This window comes from Geotrypetes seraphini, chromosome 1 (assembly GCF_902459505.1).
Source record: "Geotrypetes seraphini chromosome 1, aGeoSer1.1, whole genome shotgun sequence".
NCBI lineage: Eukaryota > Metazoa > Chordata > Amphibia > Gymnophiona > Dermophiidae > Geotrypetes > Geotrypetes seraphini.
Genome location: NC_047084.1, coordinates 339966283 through 339992960, shown reverse-complemented (window position 1 = coordinate 339992960; position 26678 = coordinate 339966283). Strand labels below are relative to the sequence as shown.

Sequence of the window (26678 nt, the reverse complement as noted above, 5' to 3'; positions counted from 1 at the left end):
CTCCTGGGCATTTCATCTAGGGGCAGAGAAGGAGAGGCGGGACCTTGAGCTGAGCAGTGGGAAGAAATTGAAGCAGCAATAGCATGTGGCGGTCAGGGTAAGTGACCTGTAATAACAATCTTGGTGTATCAAACACATCCAAGGAATTTGAAAATTATGAAAAACTATACAAAAATAATTGCTATCATTTTTATATAATATATTAAAATGGAACATTATAAATCTTTAGGGGTGAGAGGCTATGTGAGTGTGTTACTGCAGGAGCAAGGAGAGCACTGTGTGTGTGTATGTTTGTATCTATGCTATTGTAGGGAAGAGTGGAATTCTGTCTGTGTATTGCATGAGTGAAAGATGATGCCAAACCCAAGGCTCTCCATTACATAATTCTTCAAGAGTAATCAAAGAACTTTAGAACAGACTTCAGACACTGGCCTAAGAAATTGCAATCTTGAGTTTTGTTTTCAGCAGGGTTAATTTGCATTTATTGTACCCTTCAGGGATATATTTCCCTGTCATTATCCAGCCTGTTGGAAACAGATTAGGGAGAAATTAGGTTCTTACCTGCTAATTTACTTTCTTTTAGCTTCTCCAGACCAGCATAGGGTTAATCTTACAAATGGGTATATCTCATCATGACCACCAGGTGGAGACTGAGAGAAAACTTTGGAACTGTACATATCATGTGACCCCCTCCCTAATTACCTCAGTCTGCCAAATAGCCAAGCAGAACTAAGAACTATATACAGAAAACAAGCAGGACTCCGATCAGGAGTATCAAATAAAAACAGAAATGCAAAGGAACAAATTAGCAAAAATTACACTGGCTACCGATTGAGGCTAGAGTTTTATTCAAATTCGCATGTATTTGCTTCAAATCAATCTTCAGTATGTTCCCAGGTTTCCCATTTCTCTTTAAATCACTCCAATAAGCCCACATGTAGAGTCCAGTTATTCACATATCCTACTGTCAAATCGTGTTGTTTGAAGAGATTTCTCGAGAGAACTCTCTCTTTCCAGGCAGCCAAAATGAATGCCTGGTTTGGCAAAATCATGCCAGGAGTCTCATCCTATTATTTTTTTTTAGAAAACTATTTTTTTTTTATTTATAGCCTTTTAAATTTAAATCAAGCATACATAACTTGAAAAAGATCGGAAACAAACAAATAAGAGAAATCACCTAATTATACAATAAAGTATAATGAAAACATTAACTATTATTTAGTCCACAATTACAGAGATCAAGAAAATGAAATTTTCACAATTAGAAATACAATTCTAAACTAGAGTAACGGCAAGAGGAACCCAAGCTACAGCCAGATGGTAGGTCATTTATCATTGGACTGAGATTCCAACCTTTCTTTTGGTCCAATAAAATCTAAAAGCTATTTGGGCTCAAAAAAAAGAAAATTCTTACTCTGATAGGTAATATAACATTTTGCTAGAAATTTAACCAAAAAAGTAACCCCCAGAGCTAGGACTCTTGGCCTCAAGGCCAAGAATTTCTTCCTTCGCTTCTGGGTTTTCTGAGCCAAATCTGGGAAAATTCTAACATTAGAGCCTGAGAACTTGGCATTAATATGTCGGAAATACAAACGAAGAATATATTCCCTATCACTTTCCAAAGCCAATGTCAGCAACAAAGTAGTTCTGTCAGTTATCACCTCAAGGGAGCTTTCTAGAAATAAAGACAAATTCATGTCCAAATTTTCTTTTGGATCTTCAACAACAGTAGATTCCCCTTGAGGTTTCTTTATAGTCAGATAATAAGCCCTCACAATTGGAGGTAAATATTCCAATGGAATGGCAAGAACCTCTTGAAAATATTTTCTCGCCATCTCAACAGGTGAAATGACGGGATACTAAGGAAAGTTCAAAAATCTTAAATTGTTCTTTCTCATAGAATTTTCAAAATTCTCTAACTTATGGGAAATTTAACCATTTCCATTTGTAACCTATGCTTCCTAATGCTTTTTAAATATAACATGTATTGTGTACATTCTAGAAATTGATGTATCTTTTTGAACTGTATATTTGCTGGATGTTCAGCCTTATCTGTTGTGAACCGCCTGGAACCATTCGTGGTCTGGCGGTATATAATAATAAATTATTATTATTAAATAGCAAAGGTCCTCACAGCTCGCCAGCCAAGCCACAGCCGCTGTTCTTAATCTCCCCGGCCCTAAAAAATACTAGAAACCGGTTGAAAAATGAAAATCTGCACGCAAGAACGTGACAATAGACAGGGTGGGGCCCTATGCTGGTCTGGAGAGGCTAAAAGAAAGTAAATTAGCAGGTAAGAACCTAATTTCTCCTTCTTTAGCAACTCTCCAGACCAGCATAGGGTTAATCTTACAAATGGGACGTACCAAAGCAGTCCCCATCATGGGTTGGACCCCCGAAGTAGTCCCCATCATGGGTGGGACCCTCGTAGAGCCAACATTAGAACATGTTTACCGAACACCGCATCCCAACGCGCCTGAATGTCCACACGGTAGTGTCTGACAAAGGAATGTAGAGAAGATCAGACCGCCACCTTATAAATTTCCACAGGAGGCACCAGCGACGACTCAGCCCAAGAATCTGCCTGACCCCGAGTAGGATGAGCCTTGAGAAATTCCGGAACAGACTTTTTCTGAAGAAGATAAGCGGGAAGCAATAGTCTCCTTGATCCAGCGTGCAATGGTAGCCTTGGAAGCGCCAGCCCCCCTACGAGGACCCGCGAGAAGGACAAAAAGATAATCTGATTTCCTGATCTCCTGGGTCCTGTGCAAGTAGGTGCGAAGGACCCACCGAACATCCAATTTGCGCAACTGTTTCTGTTCAGAAGAACCTGCCCGACTACCCAGGACCGGGAGGACCACTGACTGATTGACATGAAAAGGAGAACTACCTTTGGCAGAAAGGAAGGAACAGACCTCAACACTACATGCTCCGTGGAAAACTCGAGAAAGGGAGACCGACAAGAAAGCCTGCAGCTCCAAAACACATCTAGCAGAAGTAAAAGCCCCCAAGAAGACCGCCTTAAGAGTAAGGTCCTTCAACGTGCAGGCTTCCAAAGGCTCAAACAGGGAACGTATAAGCGCGGACAGGACCAGAGTCAAATCCAGTTGTACAGGAGGCTTGAGCAACTTGGCTGCTCACAAGAAGCGAACGACATCAGGAATGGCAATCAGACGTTGACCCCGCAATAACCCATGAAAGGGCTGCAAGCTGAACTCGGAGAGAAGACCAAGCCAGGCCCCTGCAAGAACTCTAAGATGTTAGGCAGGGAAGCACGTAAAGCAACCACTTCTCATGCCGTACACCGCTCCTCAAATATACGCCAAACTTGCACATAAGCCCGAGAAGTGGAAAGTCTGCGGGACCCCAAGACAGTGGAGACCACCTTGTATGAATATCCCTTCTTACCTAGGTGAGTCCTTTCAAGAGCCAAGCCGTAAGATAAAAGGGACTTGGATCGAACATGGGAATGGGGCCCTGAGTCAGGAGATCGTGAGGAAGAGGATCCAACACCAGATGCCTCACCAGATCTGCGTACCATGGCCTGGGTCAATCCGGAGCCATCAGAACCACCAGGTCTGGGTGACGAACAATGCGGAGTAGAACTCTGTCCACTAATGGCCACAGACGGAATACATACAACAGCCCCTCCGTTGGCCATGGTTGAACCAGAGCATCCAGACCCTCGACCTGACCGTCTCTGCGACGACTGAAGAAGCGGGGAGTTTTGGTATTGATTCCTGTGGCCATCAGGTCCATTAGGGGCTGACCCCAAGAGTGCACTATCAACTGAAAGGCCACGTGGCTTAGACACCACTCTCTGGGATCTAATGTGTGACGACTGAGGAAATCCGCTTGAACATTCTCCACTCCGGCTATGTATGAGGCCGAGATGTCCTGAAGATACGACTGCCCAGAGCATGAACAGAGCCGCCTCCTGTGCCACCTGAGTGCTCTTGGTGCCCCCCTGACGTTTGACATAGGTCACCGCTGTAGCGTTGTCTGACAGAACCCGGACCGATTTGCCCGTCAAGAAGGAGTGGAAGGCTAAAAGCGCCAGACGGATGGCTTTGGTTTCTAGAACATTGATCGACCAGGTCGCCTCCTCTGTAGACCAGGTGTCTTGAGCTGAGTGATCTAGACACTGAGCTCCCCAATCGAGAAGACTGGCATCCGTGAGAAGGACCGTCCACTGTGGCTGATTCAGACTCATCCCTTGAAGAAGATGGGAGGTCTGGAGCCACCAACGAAGACTGGAGCGAGCTAAGCCCCTCAGAGGAATAGGGTGATCTAGACTGAGGGTCTGGTTGACCACCTTCGAAGCAGGGCATACTGAAGAGGACGCATGTGGGCCTGAGCCCACCTCACCACATCAAGGGAAGCTGCCATTGACCACAAGACTTGGAGGAAATCCTGCGCCCGAGGACACTGGGACACCATAAGCAGGTGAATTTGAGCATGTAATTTGCTTACCCAGGCCTCTGGGAGGAAGACCTTCCCCAAGGAGGTGTCGAACACCACCCCAAGATACTCCAGGCACTGTGAGGGGGCCAACCGGTTCTTGGCAAGGTTGACAACCCATCCCAGTGACTGCAGGAACTCCATCACCTGAGCCAGGACCCGGGTGCTCTCCTAGAAGGATTTCGCGTGAATCAACCAGTCATCCAGGTAAGGATGCACCAGAATGCCCTCTGTCTGCAAGGCCGCCGCAACAACCACTATAACCTTGGTGAACATCCGGGGAGCTGTGGCCAGACCAAAAGGGAGCACACAGAGCTGAAAGTGCTGGCCCAAGATCGCAAAGCAAAGGAAGCACTGATGAGAGGTCCAGATTGGAATGTGCAAGTAGTCCTCTGTCAGGTCAAGAGAGGTTAGATACTCCCCCTGCTGAACTGCCAGAATCACTGATCGCAGTATCTCCATGCAAAAAGATGGAACTCTGAGAGCCCTGTTGACGCCCTTCAAATCTAAGATGGGCCGGAAAGTCCCCTCTTTTTTGGGTACCACAAAGTAAATCGAATACCTGCCGATGCCTGATTCCTGAGCGGGCACTGAAACCACAGCTCTGAGATCTAGCAATCTTTGAAGGGTCTGGCGAAAAGCCTGCTTCTTCCACTCGGCACGTCAAGGAGAAGCTAGAAAATAATCTGGCAAGGAATGGGCAAATTCTAGAGCAGGGGTGCCCAATAGGTCGATCGCGATCGACTGGTAGATCGCCAAGGCAAAGTGAATCGATCGCAGAGCCCGGTGATAGACTCACTTTGCCTTGGCAATCTACCGGGCCGATCAGCCTTCCTCTCCCCGACGTCAATTCTGCCGTCGGAGAGGAAGTTCGGGCCAGCCAATCGCTGCCTGGCTGGGCCAGAACTTCCTCTCCGACAGCAGAATTGACATCGGGGAGAGGAATGCTGGTCGGCCCGACGCAGGGAGAGCTTGGGGTGGCGGCGGCGGCAGCTTTGGGGCCTGTTACCCGATGGTGGCGGCGGCTTGGGGGCCTGTTCCCCGATGGTGGCAGGGCAGGGAGAAAGAAAGAAAGGGGGCAGGCAGAGAAACAGAAGGGAAACAGAAAAAAATAAAGGGGGCATGAAGAGAGAAAAAAGAAAGGGAGGCAGGGAGAAAGAAAGGGCAGGGAGAGAGGAAGAAAAAGTTGGGGGAGGGAATGAGGTCTGGAGGAGAGGAAGCATACAGGCTGAAAGAAGGGAAGAAAGATTGGATGCATAGTCAGAAGAAGAAAGTGCAACCAGAGACTCATGAAATCACCAGACAACAAAGGTAGGAAAAATGATTTTTTCAATTTACTGATCAAAATGTGTCTGAATTTATATCTGCTGTCCATATTTTGCACTTTGGCCCCCCTTTTACTAAACCACAATAGCGGTTTTTAGCGCAAGGAGCCTATGAGCGTCGAGAGCAGGGCTGGGCATTCAGTGCAGCTCCCTGTGCTAAAAACTGCTATTGTGGTTTAGTAAAAAGGGAGGTGGGTATATTTGTCTATTTTTGTATGGTTGTTACTGAGGTGACAGTGCATAAAGTCATCTGCCTTGACCTCTTTGAAAAACCCCCAGAATAGAAATGATAATTAACATTTTCTCAGCATACAGTGTGCTTTGTGTTGTAAACCGTATTAGCTGATTCTTTGTTGTATCTATATTCACTGATTGTAACTATTCGCTGATTGTCCAGCCCTTCTTTGTTGTGAACCGCCTCGAACTACTACGGTTTTGTCGGTATATAAGAAATAAAATAATAATAATAATAATAGATCATTTTGACTTGGTCATTTTAAAAGTAGCTCGCAATCCCAAAAAGTGTGGGCACCCCTGTTCTAGAGCATAGCCATCCCAAATCATCTCCAAGACCCACTGATTGGACATGATTCTGACCATTTGTGAGAAAATTTGCGCAGCCGGGCACCCACCGGAACCAGAGGAGGTGCCAGCAAGGAGTCATTGGGCAGGATGGATTGCAAGGGAAACAGCGGGGGGATTTCCAGTCCCCCAACAGGCTCCCCAAAAGGACTGCATGTGGTGAAAAAAACACCTCCGGGAAAATCCAGAAGACGGGAAGGTAGCAGTTCCACGGCCAGTGCAAAATCTGCGGAAATCCTGCAGACGCCCCCTAGCAATGCTTCCTCTAACCACTTGATGAGCACGATCCTCGGCAGGCAGGGCAAAGTATGTCAAAGTCTAAACCAACTTATCTAAATCCTCTCCAAACAAAAAAGATCCCCAAAAGGGAAATTTTGTGAGTTTAGTCTTGGATGCCATATCCACCGGCCAAGCACACAGCCACAAGGTACGACGCGCGGTCACCCCAAAAGCCATAGACTTGGCAGAGGATCGTACCAAGTCAGAGTGCGTCGGAGAGGAACGAGGCCGCCATTTCAATCTTTGCGACCTCTTGATCCACCAAGGACCAATCGTCAAGACTCACAGTCAAGAATGCACTCAGCCCACCGAAACACAGTGTGAGCCACAAGCCCCCAACAAATAGCCACCTGGACTCCCAAGGCAGAGACATTAAAATTCTGTTTAAGGATAGCCTCCAATTTATGCTCTTCAGAATTACGTAAGGCAGAACCGCCCTGTACGGGCATCAATATGCTGCTTTGAAATAGCTGAGACCACCTCATCTGCCACTGGCGACTTCAAAGTAGCCCTATCCACCTCTGGGATGGGATACAAATGAGCCATGGAGCGTGAAAACTGAAACGGCTCCTCCGGCGTATTCCACTGCGCCATCACTATATCCCGAATATCCTGATGCATAGGAAAAGAGCGGGATGCCGGGCGGATCCCCCGAAGAAGAGGGTCCCCCACCCGCGGGGTCTCAGGTGGCATTTCCTCAAAACTTAAAACTGAGGAGACCTGCTGAATCAAAAGTGGGAGCTCATCTTTATGAGCCGGTAGACGTAAAAAATGAGGTCCTGCTACCAGCGGCCATCCCCTCAAGAGGATCCTGGAGATCCCCCAAGGGTCCAGGTCCTCATCAAAATCTGCAAGCTCCTCAGACCACAAGTCTTCGTCCCAAGCCACCCGCGGACACTTAGACGAGGGAGGAGGGGACGTGAAGGAAGTAGAAGGGGGCAAAGTTGCAGGGGGGTGCGGGGGCACAACCTTCCCTGAAACCCCCGTGCAAACTGGAAAACCCCCGGCCGCCTGAAAATAAGCTCTGCATAAATTAAAAAATAAATAGGGGAAAATAACCACGGCAGCCCCATGGGACCGCCTGCCTGAGTAGGGGTCCCAGCAGAAACCTGCCCCTGTTTTTCCAAGACAGGGGGAAGGTCACCTGAAGTAGCAGAGCTAATGGAGGGTTTATTCAGCAAAAATGGCAAAGTTCTCACCAAAAATAAGCCCTCCAGGGCCTGTAGCAGATGGGAAGCCTGAACAGTCCGAGCCGCTAAAGCAGGCAAGCCTGCAACAGCTGAGAGGGAATCCCCAGCCGAACCAACGGTAAGGGAATCCATTTTACTCTCACTGGCGGCTGAGGAAAACCGAGCTTCCCCACTGCTCCCAGCCAACTTGCAAGGCACTAGCAGCGGGAAGCCTGCAGCCGCTGCCGACGGAGCTCCCATAACACACCAGCCTGTACACCGCTTGCACAGGCCGGCCATGAGTACCTCGCATCTGGAGCAAAATGAGCACTTCTTCCCCTGAGAAGTTCTCATTGCTCCATATGGGACCTAGCAAGAAAAAAGTGCCGGTTAGTTGAAAAATACAGTAAATTACAGCAAATTTAAAGGGAAAGCAACCCTTCAGACCGGCACTACCTCAAGATTTATTTATTTTTTTTCAGAACAGACTCCACTGGCTCTCTAAACCAGTGATTCCCAACCCTGTCCAGGAGGAACACCAGGCCAATCGGGTTTTCAGGCTAGCCCTAATGAATATGCATGAGAGAGATTTGCATATGATGGAAGTGATAGGCATGCAAATTTGCTTCATGCATATTCATTAGGGCTAGCCTGAAAACCCAATTGGCCTGGTGTTCCTCCAGGACAGGGTTGGGAACCACTGATCTAAACAATATGCCTTACCACCAGAGGGTAAGGCTTACTGTTGAGGCACCTCTACAAAAATGTGGGGAGGTGGAGGAAAGTGGGGGGAGGGACCCCACTCGAGACCCGCCGGGTTTGACACCCCCAAGGTAGGACAGACCCCAAACAGGGTCTACCCAAGCTCTCTCCAGCAACAAAAAGGGACAAAAAATTCCTAAACAAATTCCAACAGCTCTACCAAGGGAGATGGATACAGCTCACCACACCTGTTGGAGACTGAGCGAAGACTGAGGTAATTAGGGAGGGGTCACGTGATATGTACAGTCCCAAAGTTTTGTCTCAATCTCTACCTGCTGGTCATGATGAGATATATACCCGCTTGTAAGATTAACCCTATGCTGGTCTGGAGAGTTGCTAAAGTGGATGAGGCTCAAATGATGGTATATGGTATTTAGTCCCTGGCAGTACAGTCTGAAAGGACAGCGCATGCAAGAGAATGGACAGGAAACATATCCTGTGGAAAATACTTTATAGAAGGCATAGTCTAAACACATCTTCAATCCTATATCAGTTACCATAGAGCTGGGGGAGGGGGGGATCCATTGTAAATAAAACTAAAAGTGGAAATCTAATTTTCTGGCCAGTAGGATAAAACCTAAAAAATGAAAATTGATGATTTATTCTAATGATCAGACATCTTAAACACTTCAGTATTGGATAAGATTAGGGGGGGTGGGATTATTAATGATAATAGATAACTGTTAATTATTAAGATATGGATGGGAGGGGTGGGATTCTTTTCTATATATATATTTGGAGGTATACAAATAAGATTGTCAAGTGATTAGTTAATATATTTCTGGATGGTTATTGTACACTTGTAATTTTTGAAAATGGATAAAGATTTAAAAAAAAAAAGAAAGAAAATTTAGAAACAACCAGAGATCTGCCCAAACTGGCCAACAATAGTGTATATACATAGTTGTAGGCCTGAAGACAGAACACAGTACAGTATTGTGCTTGGTTAGTGCTGCATTTCAAGATCCCTTGTCTCTATGTTAGCATTATGGGACTAAGCACTGTGGTTTATTTTCAGACTGTTCCCTGTCTTTGTAATTACAGGGGTGAGCTACTTTCACTGAGGGACATTGAGCATCTCCATAAGAAGCCCAAGTCGGACAAAGAAACACGGCTGGCCACAGCCATGGTAAGCAGTCTTTATGCTCCAAATCCTTTGTTAGGTGTGCTGCATGGGTACATTTGCTGGGCTTAGGATCCCGTACAATGTCTGAAAGGATAATCTTGTGACTTGCTGGAACTGCGAGTGTTGGCTAAGACCACAGTAAGCTACTGTATCTGCTGCTTCAATTTAATGCTCAGAATGTTAACCATGCCTGATTTTCCTCGTTTGTTTGAAATGATTTTAGATGTTGCTGTATAAAGTCTCCTGGTACTAATAACATTAAAAGAGAACAAGTATGAATTAATAGTAGTAGTTAAATGTTTTTAACATATTATTGTAGGTTTCTGATGCACAGTCTGATTTGTTTTATGTATAGCATGAAATGCTTGTTAGCTCTGTGACTTGTCAGTGTTGCTGTAGTGCAGGAGAATGCTTTTCAGGTCTCCAGTTGGGGCTGAGGAAGATTGGGTATATCAGAGATTGAGGCCCTTGAGCTCCAAGGAGGAAGGCAGAGGTTATTACAATAACCTTTACTGGCAGGATGTCACTGTCTCTCAAGACACACCGCATGGCATTTTCCAGGCAAACTGCTTGGGGAGAGGGATTATAAAAGCAATCCTTGAGGAGAGTATTATTTTTATTTCAGTACTGTGGCCTAACACTTGGTGCAAATATGTTGTGAGCCATTTGTTATTTAAAAGAGGCAAAGATTGAAAAAAAGGAGGACATGGAGTGGGGAAGAAGATAAGGGGCAGGTTGAAGAGGGAAGGGAAAGTCTGAGGAAAGGAGAGAAATCGGCTGGGAAATTGAGAAAAGGGATGATGAAAATATTGTTTCACTCCTTCGCAGCCTAGGTATCTTTAAAAAAAAGAAATCACCTAAGAAGCCAAGTTTTGAAAATCATCCATAAGAAAGAAATCAAAAAAAAGCCTTATAGATGACGATGATCTTGGATTTTTCTAGTATTGTTGGCTAAGAGTGTGAAGTAAATTTCAATATTTCCTTTTGTATAGCACTTTGAACTTCCCCCTAAAGGAGGGGAACAGAGGAACTAGTGATATTTATTATATAGCCTAATTCAGCATTCACACTGCAGAAAAAGAATGATTTTGCTTGTGTCCTGTCTGCTGTCTGAACCATGATGCGAGGTGCCGCATATATATTGATAAGGGGATTCCTTTTAGACATATTTGAAGTATTTACTTTGCAAAACAGGGGAGGCTGCCTCCATATTCACAAAACAAGTCTAATTGTAAAAATATATATTCTTACAGTGTGGACAACTGTGTGAGCCCTTCAACATTCTGGTGTTTTTTTTGGTTTGAAACTTTTTTTATTAAGAAAGCAAACAAACAAGTCAGAGGCATACACACAAGTGACCAAACAGTATGCACAGGGAGATATACAACATAAGTCAGTGCCCAACAAAGCAGGGAAATAAAGGCACCCAAAAAAGAAGAACAGGCAAGTGGGGTGGGCATGAACCCCCCGCGAGGCATAATAAGCCATGAAACTCCCCCCCCTCAAGAAATAGGCCCCCACGCTCGAAGAGCACTACAAAAAGAAAAAGAAGAGGCATAAATGCTCCCCAACCGTTGGCTTGCTCCCACATTTATTATAAACCTCCCCTCCCCCCATAGACAAACACAACAAAACAAAAGCCCCCCCCCAAAAAAACTCCCTACAGCAGCTGGGGAAAGAAAAAACAAAAGAACCACCATCATGCAGGATCAGTCCCAGCGAGAACAGATTCCCAAAGAGAGCGATATAATGGACGGGGTCCCCATAACCCCCCCCCCATACTGTGCAGCTCCCAGTGAGCCAATTCCCGGAGGGAGTGCTTCCACCCCACCAACTCCAACATTCTGGTGTTGGTGTAACTGATTATATCACTTAATGCTAGTTGGAAGAAAATGGGGCAAGGTTATCTTTTAAAAGGAAAAAACAATTTTTATTTGGGAACCATACATCCAGCCTCTGCTAGAGCTTGTAGTTTAGTGCTTAGCTCTTTATAAAGTTCAAACTGTGGAGTGGGATTTGGGATAATGTATCTCTCTTTTTTTTTTTTTTCTTTTAGGTTACACCTGTTAGACTTTGGTTCATTAGAGGATGGGTATAGAGCAGGGTTAATCTTTTAGACTACATTTACCTGTTTGACTTGGTGATATCTGCATTATAATACTTTTTTCTAGTGCAACAGGAATGGTATGCTGAACCTTAGGGTACTCTATCCATTCTCATGAGCAGACTGCAGAAAGATTGAGAGCATCATGGTGAAGTGCTCAGCATTAAAACATGCTCTCTTTAGTCGTAGAAGCCAAAGCAGTAGAATTCTTTCTATAAGGGGAAAGAGGGCAGAAATGTTATTCCAAGTATTTCCTGATTAAAAGAGAGATGAGTATTCAGTCCTAACAGCCTTAAGGGCCCTGAACAAATATGTACTCAAAGAAAAGTTCAGGATGGTTTACATAAGCACTTTAATCCCTTTCTTTCAAAGACGAGTCATGTCTTCCAGACTTATAGGATATTTACACTCACATAGTGACAGAAAGTGTCTCAGATTTCTCATAGGAAAAAAAAAAAAAGAACACATGCTGCCTTTGGCATCACACATGCTCCTCCAGTATTCACAAAATGTGTTGCGGCTGTAGCAATATATCTATGTAGACTGAAAGTGTATGTCAGTGTATTGCAAACTGTGTGTTGCGGCACACCAGTGTGCCTCCTGAGATTTCTGGTGTGTGAGGAGGAGAGTCACCCACGCTGGCTGCCTGCCTGCCTACAGGATGTGCCTCTTGTGGCGAGAGGCACGTCCAATAGAAAGTCAGCCGGCGCAGATGACTTTCCTCCTGGCCAGCGTCTCTCCCCACACCTCCCGGATCCCTCCACCAGCGGGGTTGCAGCCAGAAGGGCCTCCACGCATGTGCGTGATGTCGTCGCATCAACGTCTGGGTGCCTTCCGGCCGGGGCACTGAATTTAGTGTGTTGCTAGCCGGAAAGTTTGAGAGACACTGGTGTATGTGTTTCCCTATTTGAATAATTGGCTACTCAAGAGCATGTCTCTGGAAGGGTTAGAGAAATCAGTATGCACAACTATTCAGGTGCTAGAGTTAAAATGGTTTTGTCATAAATTACTCCAAATCTCACCTAAGCCAATCATAGCAATTGAAGTTCATAGAAGCTTACTGAACATGACCCAGGCAACTTCCTTTCTTCCTTGAAGAGGGGGGAAGTTATTAAGGGGAAATAAAAGGCATGCTTTTACTGCACCTTGATTTACCATGGGAGTCGGCAATTTGTGGTATCTTCGTGATATTCCAGTAGCCCGAAAGCATTGGGCCTCAAAACCCCGCAGCCTAGTAGTCCTGGGTCAGAGCTATAAGGGGCCATGGTGCCAGTCCAGACTTCCCATCCCCCTAAGGACTCCCATTTATCAGCGAGAGTCTTAAGGGCCTTGTACCTGGTGGATCTACGGCAGGAACAACCTCCAGTTATGCCTGCCCTGCTAGTGCCATCTCCAAAATGGCAGTCCTAGCAGCAGTCTCATGCTACTATCACTAAGGGTCATGGTTCTGTATAAGGGGGAAGGGGTCTGGATCGGTAAGCTGGCCCAGGAGCATTGGGTTGTTCTTTTGAGACTTGATGCTCCTCGCACAGAAAAATAACCCATTTTTGGCTGTTATTTTGCCATGATTTTATAGCCATAAGGCAACTTGCAGTGTACACCCGATGTTCAGTGCAAGTCATATTTTATGGTTTTTATATAATAATAAACTGCTATACAAGCATTTGCATGTTTTTCATCTCATTACTATGTAATCCACCGTGATCTATATATCACCTTGATAGGGCAAGACAAACCGCATTTAGAGCCCTTTAAGTCACATTAAGGAGCAGTTAACATTACTTAAAATCATAACACGGCTAAATGTACATAGTGGGAGAAATTGAGTGAGCAGGTATCAATGTGGCAGATATTTAGGATGTTGGGCCACATGGCTTCAACAATGCATGCTATCCTGCTTGTCCAAGTTTCTTACCTGTAGCAGGTGTTTTCCATGAACAGCCCTCCAACTTCCATATGGAGTTATACTTTGTTTTAAGCTTTATATATGGACTGAAGCAGTGGCAGTTGGGAATTGCCATGCATGTTCAGTAAGCCTACTCAAAAGCAAGAAACTCTAAGCTGGAATAGCGTTTTCCCCTGCCTGACTTTGTTAGTGAGATTACCCATATTGTGAGGAGTTTTATCCTGTTATTTACAGGTAAGTAACTTAAGTTATGATATCAACGCTCTGTTGTTGAGGGATATTGTTCTTCACTGTTCTTATAGGCAGGAAAGACGGAGAGAAAAGAGTTTGTGAAGAAAAAAACGAAATTGAATCCATATGCCAGCTCCACCAACAAGGAAAAAAAGAAACACAAGAACTTTATGATGCTGAGATACAGCCAGAACATCCGATCCAAAAATAAACGCTCCTTCAGGGATAAGCAGGTGAGCTCTGTTTTGTACTTCAGGCAGTCCAGCAATTCTCATTTCTGTTTATAAACCAAACCCCCCCCCCCAAATGAAACACTTCTGATGGCAAAAATAGTTTTTCTAGTTTTATTTATTTATTTATTTTTTATTTATAAATTTTGAATACTTTTACAATATCCAATAATTCCAAAGGAAAAAAGGAAAATAAGTAAATAAATCAATACATAATCAAACTATACATACATAATTCCTTTTAAGCCCACATTAATAGGGAACACAGATTGCTATTTCTATCAAATAAATTCAGGAAAATAAAGGACAATAATTCTCGATTCAAACTAGAGAACCTTGAATCATTCCTTAAAATAGGATATTGTTAATTCTAATTTCTCCTCATATTCTCAGCTAAATGAAACAAATCTCATATCTCATTTCTGTTCTCTTGCAACCAAAAATTGTTGTAATTGTATAGGATCCCAAAAAGCGTACTCAACATCCTGTAACTTAACTAGACATTTACAAGGAAATTTCAGATAGAAAGATGCATCCAGGGCCAAAATTCTATCCTTCAATTTCAGAAATTCCTTCCTCCTCATTTGAGTGGTCCTGGATACATCTGGAAAAATCTTAACCAAATCCCCACAAAATTTCATTAACCTGTTTTTGAAGTAAAGTCTCATTATCAACATTTTATCCATCTCACTCAAGCATGTTATTACCAGGGTGGACCGACTCTGAATCACATCCTGTGTATCTTCTAAAAATTCAGTCAAGTTTACCTCTGGTGTGGTCAGATGGTCCACCTCCTGGGCAGATTCAAGTTTTTTTGGAGGAATGTAATAATAATTATTTATTGGAAAATTCTCTGCATTGGCCATTCCCAGTACTTCTTTAAAATACTTCCTTAATAAAATTTCAGGTGACAATAAGTGAGTTACTGGGAAATTGACCAAGCGGAGATTTTTCACTCTATTCATATTCTCCATATATTCAATTTTAGAATGTATCACTGTAGAATCTTTAACAGCTGATATCGAGACAGCTTGTAATTATTACATTGAGTTTCAATAGCATTTAGTCGTTTATCCAAACAAACTAAATTAGAATCCACATTTTTTAGTTTAGACGATACTGACTGAGAAAAATCTCCCATTTGTTTCATTGTTACCCTGAGATACCCTTCAACTCTAGTTATTCCTAACCATAAGTCCTTTAAGGTAATATCCTGCGTTTCCTCTGTTTGTGGATTTTCTTCCACTCCTCCAGAAAAAATCAATGGTTTAGGAATTTCAGCGTAAACTAATTTACTTGTCTGAGTAGATGAAGCCACTTGTCCATCGGATATAGTAGGGTTAATATTCCTACTATCGCTGGATACCGGGTGAAGAGGAGGAGTCCGTTCGAGGGGACTTATTGAAGCTCCTGACAAAGAAAATTCAACATCTAATGGTACAACTGATGGTTTATCAGACAATAATGTTAAATGTCTGTCCATGGGGCCCGATACCACTGGAGTTGAGCTTTTAGGTTTTATTTTCCTTTTCCCCATATTTCAAACAAGCATAATAAGGAAACAATATAATAAGGAAAAAATAATTAATACTACCAGTAAGCTCCAGCTCCCGAACTCCTCGTGGCTCCAAGGGGCTCCCAAGGGGCCGCGCGGCTGCGGCCGCAACCGCGGCAGCAGCTTCCTTTTAAAGTGAAGAAAATGTAGGAGACGGACCCGATGACGTCAGGGGGTCCGTCTCTGTCACTGCCTGTCGGCGTTGGTGATATCCAAGCAGGAACCGCTGCTGCAGGAGACCAGGAACAAGAAAAAGGCCCCTCCGCCAATATCCACCGGCAAGCAATCAGTGTCCAGTGCCTCCGCAGCGGCGGCTTCCTTTTAAAGTGAAGAAAATGTAGGAGACGGACCCGATGACGTCAGGGGGTCCGTCTCTGTCACTGCCTGTCGGCGTTGGTGATGTCCAAGCAGGAACCGCTGCTGCAGGAGACCAGGAACAAGAAAAAGGCCCCTCCGCCAATATCCACCGGCAAGCAATCAGTGTCCCGTTTTTCTAGTTTTAAACAGATTAAACCCTTACTCCAATCACATCACCCGGCTCATGCCATTGCAGCTAGATGATTTTATTGGAACAGGACTGAGCTCTACTCCTCTGAGGCATACTAAACATAAAGAGGTGACTGCCACATTGATCACTGAGCTTGTGCTGCCTTTGCTTCTGGGAATGTGAATGTGGGATTCAAGCCATCTCATTTTCTCATGCTCGTTCTGTGGAAATCAGAGATTGGCATCTTGGCAGCTAGTAGGAAAAAAAGGGAGATCCTGGGTGTAATGATTACAATTCAGCTGCCACAATCTTCCCAACTTTGTGTCAAGCTAATAAAGAGGAGCAATAGAAATAGTGAAGCAAGACAAAGAAAGGGAGAAGTGTTCTAACATAAGTTAAAGGAACAAAGAGAAATTTGTCCAGAATTAGAAATTGAAGCAAAAAAAAAAAAGGTGGAACGATGCTGATTCATTCTTCATCGCCATTAGAAACTAGTCACCAGGCAATATTATCAAGCTTTAAAAGCATAGTAATCCCTTTGAACAGCCTTTCCCAGATATCGGCCTTCAGTTGCCCCTTGTGGGGCAGGGACTGGGTTCTGGCCTCGGTTGAGTTTACAGGTTTATTGAAGACTTTGTCCCCTCTATAGTGGTACATTATCAAAGCAGTTTACAGTGTAAAAAAAAAAAAAGTGAAGCAGAAAAGAACTACTATATTATAGGAAAGAAAAGGCGTCAGACAATAACTTAGACAAGAAGGGGATAAATCCCTTGAGTAGGCTCAAAGGGCTAGGCATGGTAAAGGAAGGGCAGGTGAGTTAGCCTCAGAGTTTTTACTGATAAAAAGGGAATTAAGGAAATTAGAAAGACAATGGTTAAAATCAGGAACTTCAGAGCATAGAGATCTCTCTATGCTCCTTCCAATCCTTCCGCAAACACTTGAAAACTTGGCTCTTTTCAAAAATCTAATCACCTCCCGTCCTCTAGTACACAGTTCTTCAACCGCCGGTTCGCGAACCGATGCCGGTCCGCAGAAAATTCCTGCCGGTCCACACAGGACCGGCAAGATCAAGGAGCGCAGGGCCGGAGATATAATGGGGAGCCTCCGACTGTGCTTTCTTCCCTCCCAGCGGCTCTCCTTACAAGTGCAGCGATTCAGGAAGGAAGCCTTGGAGCTTTTGCTGAGTCGGGCCGCCTCTGATGATGCAACTTCCGCTTTCCTCAGAGGCGGTGCGACCCAACAAAGGACCCGATGCTGCCTTACTGAATCGCAGCGCTGGCAAGTAAGGAGAGTTGCTGGGAGGGGAGAAAGCTGCTGGGCATGGTGAAAAAAAAATGGGACAGCTGTTACTGGACTTGGAGAGGGAGGAGAGATGCTGCTCGGAGGGGAGGAGGGAAAGGAGTCTGGGAAGCTGCTGGGTAAGGGGGAAAAGGGACAACTGCTACTGGACCTGGAGAAGGGAGAAGGAGAGATGCTGCTGGGAGAGGAGGAGGGAAAAGAGTCTTGGAAGCTGCTGGGCAAGGGGGGAAAAGGGACAGCTGCTACTGGACCTGGAGGGAGGGAGAAGGAGAGATGCTGCTGGGAGGGGAGGAGGGAAAGGAAAAGGAAGAGAGTTACTGCTGGCAGGGGGAGGAGGGAAGGGAGAAGAAAAAAGGAAGGAAACAGCTTGCAGGGAGATTAGAGGAGGGGAAGGGGAGAGATAGCAATGAGATGGGAAGGGGGGTCAGCATAGAAATTGAGAGGGACAAAGATGCTAGATCTGGTGTAGGAGAGATAAAAACGAAGAGAGCAGTGAAGCTGGAGTGAATCGTGTAAAAAGGAGAGAGGGGCATAGGCTGGATGGAAAGGGGAGAGGGGCATAGAAAGAAGACAAATACCATATGGAAGGGGGAGAGGTCAGACAGTAGATAGAAGGGGCAGATGCTGTATTGAAGAGACAGAGAGGGCAGACGCTGGAAGGAAGAGAGTGAAAAGAAGATGAAAGCAGAAACCAGAGACAACAAAAGGTAGAAACAAATAATTTTATTTCTATTTTGTGATTAGAATATATCAGATTTGAAATATATATCCTGCTAGAGACATAACTGGGGACTGCAGTATTCTGTTAGCATGATATTTCTATGAACTTGGCTTGTTCAGTTTTCTTGATAGTAGAGGGGATATATGTGAAGGGGAGAGGAGACAGGGGTTTTGTTGGTCCGTGCTCTGTATATTTGTATTTATAAAATCACAATTGTTCAGAATATTGTTTCTTTTTATACTTTAATAAAATACGTTCAATATAAAATCATAATTGCGTCTTGTGCAGATGGGATCAGATGGTTTGCAGGGACCGAGCTCGCGGAAATGGAGCGTAAACGGGGTTTTTAAATTTTAGTCCTATTAGTTTGCCGGTCCACAAAATAATTCTTTTATTTCTGCCGGTCCACGGGTGTAAAAAGGTTGAAGAACACTGCTCTAGTATCCTGTCCCTCTCTATCTTCTTAGTCCCTCTCCTATATCCTTTCATTGTAGTTCCTTTCCTCTTAACTCTGTAAATCGTGCCGAGCTCTGCGCTTGCGGAGATGGCGCGGTATACAAACCTAAGGTTTAGTTTAGTTTTAGTTTAGATCTCGAAGCATAAATTGAAAATCTATAAAAATTTGACAAAGGAGAAAAGTAAAAATTTCTATGTCCAAAAAATTGGGAATATATTCACTAACAGTAGTAGTCTTTTTAAATTAGTCAATGATCTTTATGATATTCAGACACTTACGGATCCTGAAGAAGAATCCATTGTGACTGCAGATAATCTGGCTGACTTTTTCAATTTGAAAGTACAAAAATTAAGGATTGAGGGGTACAGATGGAATTAGAGGGTACAGATGGATTTAGAGATAGGTTATAGGAAAAGGCAGGGACCACTTAACAGGTCGTAGACCTGATGGGCCGCCGCGGGTGCGGACTGCTGGGCACAATGGACCTCTGGTCTGACCCATCAGAGGCAGCTCTTATGTTCTTATGTTTAGTTGACCCTATTTACCATCACCGGGATTTCCCTATTATCCAAGATTTAGACGCTTCCAGAGCAGATTTGAGTTGGACCAACTTTACTATTATAGAATGGCAAACATTCAACAAATTCTATAATAAATATGTTAAATCATACTGCAGACTCAATAGTTGCCCTACAAATGTTATGAAAGCAGCCCCGGTTAATGTTAAGATCAAATTACTTGCTTGGGTCATTTTCCAATTATCCATAGTGAAGTTCCCAGAGGAACAGGGCCAATTTGTGATAACACCAATTAAAAAAATATCAAAGAATTATCAAATACTATATCAAATTTCAGACCCATTGCTAGTATTCCGTTGGCTACTAAGCTACTGGAGGGGATGGTGAATACCGAATTGACTACTTATTTAGACAAGTTTAGCATCTTGCATAACAACCAGTCGGGTTTTAGGTCTGGTTTTAGCACAGAAACAGTTATGGCCTCTTTGCTAAACCATTTATATTTTCTTTTTAGTCAAGGCACAAGTGCTATGATCCTACAGTTAGATTTAAGCAGTGCCTTTTGGTGGATCATACCATCCTTTTGGATTGTCTGGAATCTATTGGCATTTCAGGAAAAGTTTTAAACTGGTTCCAGGGATTCCTGAGCAAAAGATCCTATCAGGTGTTTAAGGATGATAATCTGTCCTACCGTTGGGACAACTCTTGTGGGGTGCTGCAGGGTTCTCCTCTGTCCCCAACTCTGTTTAACATCTATCTTATTTCATTGGGTAATTTGCTGCAAGGTCTAAAGTTAAATTTCTACATTTACGCAGATGACATCACTATAGTTATTCCGTTAACTTGTCTGTCATTAGATTTCATCAACACTTTGGTAAATATTTTAAACCAGATTGAGCTTTGGATGACCGCTTTCAAACTAAAATTAAATACTGGAAAAAACTAAATTCTTTCTAGCAACGCCCAATGAAAAAAAAAAAAGAAACTATGATTTATGTGAGATGGCTGGAATATAACATTCAAACGTCCATAAAAATATTGGGCATAACTTTGGATAAACATCTGACTTTGGAAAAACATACAGATTTACTGTTTAAGAAATGTATTTCAGTTCTCTGGAAACTGCACCATTAAGAAGTTTTTTGATGAAGTTTATTTTCGTTTACTGGTTCAGTCATCCATTTTGAGTATTTTAGATTACTGTAATATTGTATACTTAGGGGCTTATAAAAAAATACTCAAAAAATTAAGACTGATCCAGAATACTGCTGTTCGTCTTATTTTTGGATTAAAAAAATGGGAGCACATTACTCCTTTGTACCAAAAACTTCATTGGTTGCCAGTAGAGTCCAGAGTCCTGTTTAAGTTGTCCTGTGTCTGTTTTAAAGCAGTTTTTGGTATGCTACCAGACTATCTTACCTATCATTTTTCCTTGAATCATTCCACTAAGAGTACAGGTAGGATAAATTTTTTTCAACTATCCCTCTATAAAATCCTGTTAATATAAGAAATTCTTTGACAGAATGTTTTCATTCCAGGCTGCTAAATTGAATATGTGGCTTGGAAAATTATGCAATATTGATGAAGTCTTACGTGGCTTGGAAAATTAATGATAGAGGCTTCTTCCTACTCTGATTTTAGAAAATTACTTAAGACACGTTTGTTTGACAGGTTTTCATTTTAATTGTGTTCCTATTTTACTTTTTTAGGCTTCCCTACTGATGTACTTTACATTTATAGTAATTATTTGACTGTTTAATTTTATGTTATTTTATTCACACTGTATGTATTCATTTTTTGTTGTGAACCGCTTTGAACCTTTTTTGGTATAGCGGTATACAAAAATAAAAAATTATTATTATTATTATTTTGAGAGTATTCTAATTTTTTGTTCTTAATTTTACATCTCAACTTAGAAATTTTATTTTGTTTCTACATTGAAGTTTCAAGTTTTATTAAAATTTGATATATCATTTTCTTAAGGAACATTTTACAATTGTTAATAAACATGAGAGAAGTGAAAAAAAAAAGAGAACAGAAAAGCACAGTTATTTACCGTAACAGGTGTTATCCAGGGACAGCAGGCAGATATTCTCACTGATGGGTGACGGCACTGACGGAGCTCCAGTATGGACACTTTAGAGTGAATTGCACTCTAAGAACTTAGAAAGTTCTGGCTAGCCTGCACCGCGCATGCGCGGTGCCTTCCCGCCCGACGTAGGCCCGCGATCCCTCAGTTAAGATAAGCCAGCTAAGAAGCCAACCCGGGGAGATGGGTGGGTTGTGAAAATATCTGCCTGCTGTCCCTGGATAACACCTGTTACAGTAAGTAACTGTGCTTTATCCCAGGACAAGCAGGCAGCATATTCTCACTGATGGGTGACCTCCAAGCTAATAGAATGGGATGGTGGGAAAGTTGGCCATTAGGAAAATAAATTTTGTAATACATATTGGCCGAAGTGCCCATCCCGCCTGGAGAAAAGACTCCAGACAGTAGTGAGAAGTGAAGGTATGAACTGAGGACCAGGTAGCAGCTTTACAGATTTTCTCAATAGGAGTAGATCTGAGGAAAGCCATAGAAGCTGCTATAGCTCTAACTTTATGGGCTGTGACACGGCTCTCCAGTGTCAGTCCGGTCTCAGCATAACAGAACGAGATGCAGGCAGCTAGCCAGTTGGAAATCATTCTCTTGGAAACAGGAGGCCCCTACTTGTTTGGATCAAAAGAGATGAAGAGTTGGGGAGAAGCCTTGTGAGGCGTTGTGCGATCAAGGTAATAAGCCAAAGCTCATTTACTATCCAAAGTATGCAAGGCTGCTTCTCCAGGATGAGAATGAGGCCTAGGGAAGAATACTGGTAAGACAATCGACTGATTGAGATGAAAGTCAGAGACAACTTTTGGAAGAAACTTTGGATGTGTAAGCAGAACCACCTTATCATGATGGAAAACTGTGAAAGGTGGATCTGCTACTAGTGCTTGTAATTCACTGACCCTCCTGGCAGAGGTGAGAGCAATAAGAAAGACTACTTTCCAGGTAAGAAATTTGAGATGAGCTGAAGCCATTGGTTCAAATGGTGGCTTCATCAGACTGGATCGAAGGAGACAAAAAGTTGAGGAGCAGTTCTGTGTGGTTTGGTGTGTTCCAAGTAGAAGGCCAAAGCACGCTTGCAGTCCAGAGTATGAAGAGCCGATTCTCCAGGATGAGAATGAGATCTTGGAAAAAACACTGGCAGTACAATAGATTGATTGAGATGAAATTCTGAAACCACTTTAGGTAATAATTTAGGATGAGTACGGAGGACCACCTTGTCATGATGAAAAACTGTGAAAGGTGGATCAACAACTAATGCTTGCAGCTCACTGACTCTTCGAGCAGATGTGAGGGCAATGAGAAAAACTACTTTCCAAGTAAGATACTTAAGATGAGCCTTAGACATTGGTTCAAATTGAGGCTTCATCAATTGAGCAAGAACAACATTGAGATCCCAAACCACTGGAGGTGGTTTGAGAGGAGGTTTGAAATTGAAAAGTCCTTTAATAAATTTGGAAACCATCGGATGAGCAAAGAGGGGTTTCCCTTCAATAGGCTGATGGAAAGCAGCAATTGTACTGAGATGGACTTTGGATCGATGTAGACTTGAGGCCAGAGGTGGATAAGTGCAAAAGATAATCTAGAACAGAAGATAAGGAGGAATGTTGAGGCTCCTTATCATGAGAGATGCACCACGTAGAAAATCTAGTCCATTTTTGATGGTAACATTGTCCATTGGCAGGCTTTCTAGAAGCCTCTAAAATGTCTCTTACAGGTTGAGAAAACTGAAGAGGAGTTATGTTGAGAGGTACCAAGCTGTCAGGTGTAGAGACTGCAGGTTGGCCCTTGGAGTATAACGCCTGTGGAAAATTGGAGGAGGGCGTGAAGGTTTCACAGGAGCTGGCTTAGGCTTTGGTCTGACAATGGAAGCAAAAGATTTTTCATGTTCAGACAATTTCTTAGTGGCTGCCTCTATGGATTCATCAAAGAGGTCATTTCCTGCACAAGGAATGTTAGCCAGGTGGTCCTGAAGATTAGGGTCCATGTCAATGTGCAAAGCCTAGCCAAGCGGCGCATTGCTACAGAAAAAGCAGTGGCCCTGGCTGACAATTCAAAGGCATCATAAGAGGACTGAAGAAGGTGCAATCTGAGTTGTGACAGAGTAGCAATAACTTTTTGGAATTCAAAGTGCTTCTGTGTATCGAGAAAATTGAGAAATTTGGGAAGGAGATCAATGAGGAATTTGAAATAAGTAACGAAGTTGAAATTATGATTAAGGACTTTGGAGGACATCATAGCATTTTGATAAAGACGACGTCCAAACTTGTCCATAGTCTTCCCCCTCCCTTCCAGGAGGAACAGTAGCATAGACTCTGGAAGTATGGGATCTCTTTAAGGAGGACTCCACAAGAAGGGATTGGTGAGACAACTGTGAATTCTCAAATCCTTTACAATGCAGAGTTCTATACCTGGAGTCCAATTTGCCTGGAACAGCAGGAATGGTATAAGGAGTCTCTAGGCAGCGGGTGAAAGTCTGAGACAAAAGCTTGTGAAGTGGAAGCTTAAGTGACTCTGCAGGAGATTAAGGGAGATGCATGATCTCAAGATACTCCTTAGAGTACTTAGAACCAGCATCTAATTGAATTTCCAGGTCATCAGCCATCTGTCGAAGAAAAGCAGAGAAAGACAGCTAATCTGCCAAGGCCTTGCCCAGAGAGGGACTCGAGGCGGCCTGGGTCAGAGGCGAAGCCTCTGTGGAGAAATGACCAGCAAAAGAACATGGAGACTTGGATGAGGCAATGGAAGCAGCTGAGTCCTCAATGTCTGGAAGCGGAGACTTCGATCGAGGAATTGGTGGACTGGAAGAGCTAGAAGGTCTGGAATGAGGCCTAGATGAAGAAGGTTGATCTTTGGAAGAAGACCTGTACCTGGATGTATGCCTCGATCGACGACGAGAGTAGTGTGTCGCAGCAGGTCTCAAGGATCGAGGAGACTTCGCCCTAGAGATGGAAGTAGGCAATGCTACAGGTGAATGAATAGGGCTAGAAGCAGTAGATCGAAACTCAGAAGGTTTGATGGAGGAATCTTGAAGCACTCCCAAAGACTCTGCTTTTTTGTTACCGACATGCATCACCTTACACTCATCCATGTTAAACTTCATTTGCCATGTCGAGGCCCATTTCTCGAGCGTGTTTATGTGATGTTGCAGGTCTTTACAATCCTGTGTCTTCACTACTCTGAATAACTTTGTATTGTCTGCAAATTTAATCGCCTTACTTGTCATAGCAATTTCCAGGTCGTTTATAAATATGTTGAAGAGCACAGGTCCAAGCACCGAACCCTGCAGCACTCAATTTATGAAGCTAGTGTTTGTGGTTGAAACATGGCCATATTAGGACACCATTTTATTCTTGTCCCAGTTCTTTTAATTTAGTATTATATATGTAGATATTTGTGGTATGTGTTTTTGGGATTCAGTCTAATTCATTGTGTATGGTTATAGTCTTATCTTTTTAGTCATTGCTAAAGTGACTGTCTGTATGCACTTAAATTTAAGATCCTTCTCTCTCTATTCTCTTTTTGAATTCTGCTACCATTTGCTTTTGGCTTCTCTTTTGTGTGGTGGTACTACTTTCCCCCCCCCCTTTTATTTTACTAAATAAAAAAGTGTTACAAAGCAGACTTCAAGAATGACTTGGTACTGTTTTTTCATGTATTCCAGATTGCTTTGCGAGATGCACTTCTGAGAAAGAGAAAAAGATTGATGAAATAACTTCTAGACCATCATATGGAAACCATAATTAACCACTGACTTGGCAGAAGATTGCAGAATCTGTTGCTAGTGAAGGACTGAATATATTCCTGCACCTACAACTGAAGAAAGTTTTTATACATATGGAAGTTCTTTGTATCTAGACAAGATATTAAAAACCTTCTTAAGAGGCTAAACAGAAAAGTTGCCTGAGAGATTATAAAATAACATGTATACACTGCTCTGCACTGATAGAAAGAAATGGCCAAATTGGGTGTAGGAATCAGAGGCTCTTCCCAAGCTCCTAACTTTCAAACATCCTATTTGCTCATTCTCCTGGAAGTATCTGGATTCTATGTGCAGCAAGCAAATGGAACTTTGAAATGCCATGTTTGGATTGAGTACAGTAAAAATAAATATTTAATGTACAGACTTCTGGTCCAAAAATTTGTAAAGCCTTTTAAAAGAGCAGCTGGCATAAGGGAAGCAAAACAATGGTAGATGGGAGACATGCGGATGATGCATACCCCCTGGGGTACATGTACCACATGTTGGGAACCTCTGGTTTATATCAAACAGTTCTAGAATAGAGGCAGACCAGACACATTCTAGCGTAAAGGTTTTATTTAAAAAATACCTGACACAGTTCTGCGTTTTGGTGCAGAAGCACCTGCCTCTCAGGAGTCAATTATTCAAAAAAGAAAAAAAAACCCACACCCTATGTGTATATTGGGCAAATGCATGCATATAGAACAATAAGAACAAGCAAATGATAAGAAAATAAAGAATACGTGTCATTAATATTAAAAAATGAACTTGTACAAAAAAAATTGAAAAATACTAATGTAAATAAGTAGAAATGCATACAATATTCATACAAATGAACTAAACATGCTTATAAAACCATAAGAACAGGTAAATAAATTATATACGGTATTAGTAAAACACCAAGAAGCTGATATACAAACTATTGTAAATAGGTATAGATAAGATATAATATTCATACAGATGAAATGCAGAAACACTAGAAAAATAATACATATCAATGTAATGCATAAATACATACAGCAAAGGTTTTAAAACGAGTACCAAAGAAGTACTTAAATATGTATCAAAATGCTCTTGTAAGCAAGGGAACAAACCCAAAGAAAGCTTGAAACTGACATAAGGGACTCGCCAACTTAGTGAAGAATATTACACATTCAACAAGTTTATACACTAAATGTAACAAAAATGACTATAAGAAACATTAATATGCCTGAAACTTATATAGGGATTAAACTTACTGAACAGTGAACATTATTACACATGCAGCATAAAGCAGTAGGTCAGCAGAGAAACTGTCAGTGCTACAGGATCTGACTCTCATAGGAATTCTATGAGCGTTGGAGCAGTTACCACCACTGCCGGTGCTAAAACCTGCGCTATGGAGTATATTCCACTCTATTGTAGGGGAATACCTGAAGAAGACACTATTTTATGTGTCAGGGAAAAAAGGCCTTAAGAGATTAGAGCCATACACTTAGGGCTCCTTTTATCAAGCCGCGCTAGCGTTTTAACGCACGTTAAACTGCCAGCCGCGCTAGCCGCTAATGCCTCTCTTGAGCAGGCGGTAGTTTTTAGGCCAGCGTGGGAGTTAACACGTGATGAAAAGTCACGCACGTTAACCCCGCTAGCGTGGCT

General features: G+C 42.9%; 1 protein-coding gene across 2 annotated transcripts in view; it reads left to right on the top strand.

Moving 5' to 3' along the window:
- SDAD1 (SDA1 domain containing 1) overlaps positions 1-25754 on the top strand; it is a 119125-nt gene extending 93371 nt beyond the window's left edge. For both annotated transcript variants that reach the window (XM_033960885.1, XM_033960875.1), the window contains 3 exons: positions 9623-9707; positions 14017-14178; positions 24966-25754. In XM_033960885.1, the coding sequence (XP_033816776.1) occupies positions 9623-9707; positions 14017-14178; positions 24966-25016 (298 nt within the window). In that variant the 3' untranslated portion in view covers positions 25017-25754. The remainder of the gene's footprint in view (positions 1-9622; positions 9708-14016; positions 14179-24965) is intronic.
- The last annotated feature ends 924 nt before the right edge of the window (positions 25755-26678 follow it).